Source organism: Ixodes scapularis, unplaced genomic scaffold (assembly GCF_016920785.2).
Source record: "Ixodes scapularis isolate PalLabHiFi unplaced genomic scaffold, ASM1692078v2 PGA_scaffold11__112_contigs__length_91849675, whole genome shotgun sequence".
Taxonomy (NCBI): domain Eukaryota; kingdom Metazoa; phylum Arthropoda; class Arachnida; order Ixodida; family Ixodidae; genus Ixodes; species Ixodes scapularis.
Window position 1 is genome coordinate 63,559,603 of NW_024609837.1, and position 8,348 is coordinate 63,567,950.

At 46.3% G+C, this 8,348-nt stretch overlaps 1 protein-coding gene across 1 annotated transcript; it reads right to left on the reverse strand.

Annotated features, from left to right (window-relative positions):
• Positions 1 to 3,321: 3,321 nt before the first annotated feature.
• LOC120837876 lies at positions 3,322 to 4,455 on the reverse strand (the record flags this gene model as incomplete). Its single annotated transcript, XM_040207495.2, has 1 exon — positions 3,322 to 4,455. A coding segment is annotated over one exon (1,134 nt), but the record flags the coding sequence as incomplete, so codon positions are not given.
• Positions 4,456 to 8,348: the final 3,893 nt, after the last annotated feature.

Sequence of the window (8,348 nt, forward strand, 5' to 3'; positions counted from 1 at the left end):
CTTTTGCAATTTCTTCCAGAAATATGGATTTAGTTGTGCGTGGAATGTCAGCATTTCTGTCGATCATCCGGCATCTCCAGAGACTGTGTAAACCAATCAGCATAAATAAATCATAAGGGATATTTGTTTCAGTCGGGACGTATAAGTAACGAATACTGTGATCAGTTAAGTCAATATCTTTTCTTAGGGTTCTTTGGAGCACATCCCAGAAGAAAATCGCATCTGTACAGTAAATAAAACAGTGCTCTATTGTTTCCGGCTGGTGGCATAAACGACAGTCAATTGACCAAGGCACAAAGAAACCGCGGCTCTGGAGCCACCATTTGACTGGAAGCGTTGACGTGTGCAGTTTAAACATGAACGTTATAGTGCTTGGAGATACAGACATACGCTTTACACGTTTTAGAACGTCCTGTCCTTCACAGTTACCGAACTTAGATCTGTATAACGGAGTGGGAAAAAAACTTTCGATCAACGCTTGTGCTAACCGCTTTCTGGGTGCTTCAAAAAGATAGTCTAATGAAAAACGGACTTTTAAAAACAAGAAGGTATCGACTACCTCTTTCCAGAAACCCCACAGGCCGCTTGGAGCAGAGCTTGTAGTAGAAACGATAAGAAAGGGTAAATGGTGAACCAGTTTTCTTTGAACAGCCATGAGAAGAATTGGGTGGGATAAATTCCTAAAGAAAAACAATCTTTGGACCAGCTGGCGCACAAATAAATGCGCCAGGCCCAGGCCTCCCGAGTCCAAAGGCAAGAATAAATTATCGCGTTTCATGCGTTCCCAAGGAGAACTCCAGATAAATGTAGCGAAAATTCGGTGAAAAGCTTGAATTTTAGAGCGATTACAATGCAGTACTTGCAAAACATACATAAGTTTGGATATTAAGAAGGTGTTGCAGACGGCTGCTTTAGCGAAAATTGACATTTCTCGTGCCCTCCATGCCTGCGATTTACTTCTAATTATAGTTACGGCGGTGCTCCAATATGGATCAGTGAAACGAGTTTGGTCAAGAGGAACACCAAGGTATTTAAAAGGACAGCGATTCCATGAAATCCCACCAAAGCATTTTGGAGTGGTTGCCCACGCTCCTATCCCAAAACCGTTTGATTTTTCTGCATTCAACCTTGCTCCAGTTAGGTTGCAATATTTCTCTGTTACCTGAAGTGCTTCTTCAACACTCGCCTGATTTGAACAAAATAACGCTACATCATCGGCGTAGGCTAGTAGCTTCACCTCTGCGGAGCAAAGTTGATAGCCACGAATTGTATCTTTGTTGATAATACTACGGCATAAAGGTTCAAGATATATGGCAAAGAGCAGTGGTGAAAGTGGACAACCTTGTCTTACCGAGGATTTTATAAGTATAGGTTCAGAAAGTGAGTTATTTACAATTAGTCTTGTGGTGCTGTTCTTGTAACATAGCTGAATGCCCTTTATTATTGTGGTCCCTATGTTTGCGTGAGAAAGTAGCCTGAATAAAAAGGAGCGGCTAACTCTATCAAATGCTTTGGATAAGTCTAGTTGGACTATGGCTACTTTATTTTGTTCGTCGGATATTGAATCTATTACGGACCTTGCAACATGTATGTTCGTTTGAATATTTCTTTCACGTATACCGCAAGTTTGATGAGTTCCGATTAGATTGTCTATTATGAGATGTAAACGTTCATTTAAAACTTTTGCGAAGATCTTATAGTCTACATTGCAAAGTGATATAGGCCTGTAAGCCTCCATCTTTTTCAAAGCTAACGTGTCTTCTGTTTTGGGTATAAGCACTGTATGTCCTTCGTAAAAGGTTGGCGGTAGTGTTTGGTGCTCATATGCGGCTTTGAATACATCAAGGAGGAATGGACTCAGCAGGCATGAGAATTTCTTATAGAACTGAGCGCCCAGGCCGTCCGGGCCTGGAGTCTTATCTGACGGTAGAGCTTTTATCGCAGCTTGTGTTTCTTCCAAGGTCAGAGAGCCTTCAACACTCTCTTTCTCTTTGTCTGTTAAAGATGGCACGCATTCTATAAGTTTTTGTATCTCTTCGCTCTCTTTGGTCTCAATACTCTTTCCGAAAAGATAAGTGTAATGGTCTTGGAAAGCTTCTATAATGCTTTGCGTTTCAGTGTGGGCGCTGCCTTTGTGTTCTATTTCGAGTATTTCTTTGCTTAGAGCATATCTCCTTTCATCATCAAAGGACCGGCGTCCAGGCGTCTCTCCGAGCAAATATTTTTGCGAGCGCGATCGGATCACCGCGCCTCGATATTTCTCGGTATCGTATCTTTGTAGTTGTGTCTTTGCCATGTTAATCTCCTCAGTATATTCGCCGGGATTGAGGCTTTCAAGCTCATAAAGCTCTGATAGCATCGCGAGCAGGTTTCGTAGCTCTAGCTTTTTCATAAAGGTAATGGAGCTTGAGCGTTCAATTGCCCAATTTTTAACTTCTTGCTTGAACATGTCCCATTTACAAAACACGTGTAGGGAAGCGTCCTGTTTGACACAGGAAAGGATAGCGGGTATAGCATCGGTGAATATTTTGTCGTTTAAGAGTGATGTGTTTAATTTCCACAGGCTCCATTCACGTCTTAGTGGGGGTTGTTTCTTTGTCCCAAAAGTTGCAGATACAAGGCAGTGGTCTGAGAAAAATATAGGTTTCACTGAGTAATCAGAAATATTGTCATAAAGGTCTCCAGTGACATATATCCGGTCGAGTCGAGCGTGAGAGGAGCGTTGGAAATGTGTATAGTGCACTCTGCCTCGTTTTTGTTTTCCGATGTCTACTAAGTTGTTATCGCTCACAAGAGATTGGAGTACAGCTGCACTAGGGTCGAATCTAGTCGTTAGTTGGGAGCGATCGTTTAGATGTAGCACACAGTTGAAGTCTCCCAATAGCAACAGTTTTCTATCTGTGTCAATGTATGGTGTTAGAAAAGAAAAAAAATGTTTGCGCGCTGTCACATCATTTGAAGCGTACACGCAAATAATGCGCAATTGAATGTTTACAAGGTCTAGATCGCAAGATATAAAGCGCCCTTCCTGGCCGGTAGTGAGAGAAGCAGCAGTTAAACCTAACCCGTTCTTTAGAAACAAAAGACATCCAGCCGATGTGCCAGATGCATGAGTGACACACACTTCGAAATCTTTCAGGAAGGGCTCCAATGCGATCTCGGTTTGTTCCTGGCTGCACATTTTCGTTTCCTGCACAGCTAATATATCGATTTTCTGCTGGACTATTAGTTGTAGAAGTTGACAGTGCTTCCGTTTAGAACTGAGACCTCTCACATTTAAGGTGGACACGCGAAGTTGGAGGGTGCTGGACATGCGATCATTTATGGTCGGGCGTTATCGCCCGTTTGCTTGTCTTCAACAAGCTTGGCGCCAGGGAGCGTCTTTGAATACTGCTTATGTCGAAAAGCGCCCAGTCTCTTTTCATAGTGCTTTGCTCTAGTTATAAGGTCGTCATTTAATCCCACGTTGGTAAGCGCTTCTAGTTCAAGAATTGGGTCCGGTACCTCATCGTTTTCCTCCGTTTCGGTGTCTTCCAGGTTAGCCTCGGTGGTTGTTTCGCACTGTTTTTCGTTCATGAAGGCGTCCCTATTTGTTGGAGTCGCGGGGTTTGTCGGGGTGCTGTTTTCGGTTGCAGGCGAAACGGTGATTATTGGGTCGTCGCTAGAGGTGGTGGTCGACGTGAGGTTCTCTGGCACAACCGGTTTTCCGGAGGCCGATTGAGACCCACCGTCCAGGGCTGCTGCCACTGCAGAGACGTCGCCATTAGGGTCAACGACTTCGCTTACATCCATGAGGTTCTCTGTTGTTGATTCTTCAGTTGTCCCCAACCTCAGCCTGTCAGCGTAGGTCATGACGCAGTCCTCCGGTTTATGCCCGTACCGTCGGCATTTCGCACACCAGGGAGTCCGGCAATGGCGGCGGATGTGGCCCACTCGATGGCATCGTAGGCACAAAGGAGGCCGACCTGAGATAAAAAGCAAGCTCTGGCACCCGAAGATGGTCATCAGGTGTGGAATCTTGTTCACGTTAGTGTCGTCTCGAAGGGTCAGTTGTACTTCACGGTTGAGGGTTTCCATGTCCTCCATTCCTTCACATCTCCACTTTTCTCGCACTACGGAGCGTACTGTGCCGTAGGGTTCCATCGCTTCAACGATTCTTCGGTTTTCCATATAAGGTGGTAACCAAAGCAGTCTGATCTTCACCTCCTTTGTCTCTGGATCAACAACGAGACATTTCCGTCCTTTCACCTTCAGGTCTTCACATGCGACGTGCTTTGCTTTTGCAAGCGAAGTCACACACTGGACCATCCACACATGAGACATTTGGTACTGTCCCATGGCGATTATATCCTTTAGATCAATGATGCCCTTGAGGGCATCTCTGAAGTCCGGAGCTCGGTATGGTCTGGCAGCGAGATCCCCATGAAGGAAGACAGAATTTAGAACGAGGTTACCTGAGGGCAGACGTGGCATCAGAACACGGTAGTTGTCCATTGCAGTAATGGTAGCATCTGAATCTGTAGCCTGAATTCCTCGGCCAGAGGCCGATTGGTTTTCTTGAACGGAGAACATGAAAACGCAGCCTTTCGCTACGGCGTCTTCTTCTTTCTTCCTGCTATTCCTCCGCTTTGGAAACTCGATTTGACTACTCGTTTTATACGAGATGCTTCGGCTGCAAATGCAGTTAAGCCGTCAGCGTGTTATGCAAAGCACTCGTACATCACTCGCCGTACATTAGTTCTACTCACCTGCCATGTAGAGTACTTTCGCGTCGTAGAACGATCCTTTTGTTCGCGCGTCACCGGCCCAGTAGACCTGGTACACCTTGTCGTCTTCAACTATACCGTTAAAGTCCCTTACATCGTCGGTACTCACAACAGGCTGGGTCTTGTCGAGTAGAAATTCTACTAAAACATAAGACATTGTAGAGCCCGGGCAGGATCGACAGGTTGGAGCAAGCGGACAAACAAACCGAGTCGAGAGCGATCGTTCATGAAAGCTCGGCGAAGTCTCTATGGGCGAAGCGAAGTGTCGTGTTCGGCCCTTCGGCGGGTTCGGCGGGCTTCTGATCAAGGTTGTCGGTCGGTTGCGTGTTAATATCTCTAACGTCAGCGGTTTTATGGGCTCACGTCCCGAAATCGTTTTCTCGTGCATAGATTACTTTTCGTATTCACAGATTTGACGAAATAGTGGTATCCGAACGAACTTTACGTCCTTTGACCGTACGTCTGTCTGCACGTCAAAGCTGTTTGACGTACAGTCAGAGACAGTCAATGTACAGTCAGAATCGCCACCAAGACATCCTGATGGCATTTCGCGGCGGCCGACTGCCACCAGGAAACCATCAGAAAGCCGACAAGCGGAGTCTGACTGGAGTTTGACTGTCGGTCAGAGTAACTTGTTGGCCAATCAGACATGCTTGACGTACAGTCAGGCACAGTCAGCGGTCCACTAGAAAACATTGACTGCCAAACAGGGTTACATTGATGGATTTTTCCTTCGGGGTGTGCTCGCGTACACCGGCCGCTGCTGACTCATGGGAAGATAGTGCTAGGGTGACATCCTTCCTCCTAGCAAAATGCGGGACACGCGGGGCAGGCGACGGAGGGGGGAAGGGGGGGGGGGGGGGGTCGACAAAATTTATTTACACGCACACAGCGAACCGAGGCTCTGTTACCACAATTATAATTATGTGCTGTTTCTACGCCTGCGAATTTTATTGCAGCAATTAAGTTAAAATAATTTTCACTCCTAGTGATATAGTTTTGTTCTGCCGACTATGTTACTAAATACGTTGAAGTTGAAAACATAAAAATCGACTGTATCAGAGCTCAATGCATAAAACAGAAATAAAAAAACAGTAAATCTTTTTCGGGTTATTGTTTCCTGTCAACGCTTATTTTTTTATCAACATGGTCCTACATAAAATTTTTACATTATGTTCCTTTTCGACCGTTGTGAGTGTGGTTGTCTTCACTAAAAAAAAAAAAAAAAGAAACAGAGCAGCCGTTTAGCATTGACACAGCAATTTGAAAATAATGACAATATTTTATATTTAAACTTTTGGCGAGCAATTTTTCTTACAATATTATGCCACCAAAAGGAGAGGCACAACGGCGCGTGTGCGTCGGGTCTCCTGCAAGAACGACGGTCGCTCCTCGCAGTGCTTGGATAGAAAAATGGCGTACCATTTCGACTCACGCGACTACCAGCGACCTCCGCGTTTCCCTGTGCCCCGTTGGTCGGCAGCACCATGAGTTGCGGTGTGAATTTCACGGCAATGTGAAATGCGGGACATTCTGAAGATTTGTGAATTTTTCGAGGGACGCCAAACACGAACCCTCAATGCGGGACTGTCCCGCGAGTCGCGGGACGGGTGGTCACCCTGGATAGTGTGTCACATATTATAGACATTTTCCACGGGGGCGCCGCCATCTTGAATTGTCGTCACTTCCAGTATGGGCGACGACAAAATAGTAAAACGTTTCAACCTCTAACCAGTAAAAAAATTGAGGGGAGCCAAATCGAGAATGTGTGACGGTTAGGCTTATATCCTAAATGTCTTCTTTTGGCGTGGCGACGGCAAAGTTGTGTTTTCGCCCATACTGGAAGTGACGTCAATTCAAGATGGCGGCGCCCTTGTGGAAAAGGTCTATAGACACTGAAATGTTTGGGTCAGCATCTTTATTTGTACCCTTTTCCTCATAGATGGCGCAGAATTTTTCCGGAACAAACGAGTTGCATGTTCGCAGCTGCGCATGCAGGTCGGGCGCTCGAGGTGGGCTCGGGCCACGGGCTGTTCGCCGCCGATCGCGAGCTAAATCTTCTTCGCTCTGCGTCCGCCGCTGCAGGAAGCGGCCAGCAGGCGGCGCGAAATTCGAGCCAGTACGTACGTAGGTTACAGTGGCTTACAAAACGTAGAATAAGCTCTGAAAGACGATGCCTTGTCGAGTGCGTGTCAAGTTGTTAGATACAACTTTGCGGTTCACTGCCCAGTTTATAGATATAGAGGGAGTAAATAAATTTTAACCGAGCCATTCTTCGTTATTGAGCAAGAGGGGGAAGGTTGGACAGCCGTAACATGTCTGTTGCGGAATCGAATCTAATAAACCGTCTGTAAATAAATCTCAGTCTTTCTCTGTGTAGGGATCCCACACTATGCTATAGCATTTTCTATAGCGGACGAAAAGGCAAACAGCGCACAGTAAACGGGGACTAAAGGAACTGCAAACAGGACAAGCGCTGACTCTCAACTGAACTGTAATCACATGAAAACAAAGCAAAGAAAACAGCAACCCTGCCCACGCAGTGGCGGATCCAAGGGGGGGGGGGGGGGCGGTGGGGGCGATCGCCCCCCCCCCCAAACGCCTCGCCAGGCAACCCCCCCCCCCCCCCCCCCCGGGGTTCTTTGTCAGCTCGAAGAAAAAACGTAAGCAATCGACGCAGGATGCAGCTTGTACAACCAGGTTACCAATAGACTACTTCCATAAAGCCCTACATGCAACACGGCGCGCGTTGCACTCTGGGAACTAGTTGGACAGCCAGGAAGGAGGGTGGCATGGTTTCGGTTTCGATTTACACGTCGACAAAAGATTATAGACAGAGCGTGGACTATTAACGGCCGTTATCTCATGTTTTCTGGTCCCGAGAGCGTCATTTGTGGTCTCTAAACTAACCTAAATGGCCAGACCTTGAAGCTTTAGACAAGCCCGCGACGTATAGTTTGTCTTAACTCATGCTTGTTGTATTTTTGTACTTGAGCCTTTCTGTTAGCGTTCCAATCGAGGTATGTGGACGAGCCAGTGCTGGGAATCTCGACGCTGCGAAGCTCGGGGATCTTGCCTATGTATGACCCAACAAGCTGTAGCAACCAATAAGTATGCATACATCGAGCTTGCGCCTTTACATTAGTGTTGTTGATCAGAAAGTTTGTTTGTTTCGTGCGTCCATAGACGAAAAATCACTTTTTGCAATTACTGTTTTTCTTAATACGCCTGAGTACGCGAGGTAAAACTCGGAGGCGCCATTAAAAAGCTCAATTTTAACACACTTCTAATCTCTTATCTGTACTGACCCGCAGCACTGCACGAAGTGAGGTTTCACCCGCTTGCATTCCACTAATGTTCAACATGGCGTATGCGCATAAAGTTATCCTGCAATCATATAGGCACATTCGCACATACAGACCATTTTTAGAAAGCAAAGGTCGAGCACTTTTGTGAAGAATGTCGCACCGTTCGCCGGGAGTGCGCCGGACGGGCAAGAACCCCTATGCGGTGCGCCAAACGAACGAAATTATTCAAAGCGCGTTTGACAGTTGCTAATGGCCATAATATTTGTTAAGTGTT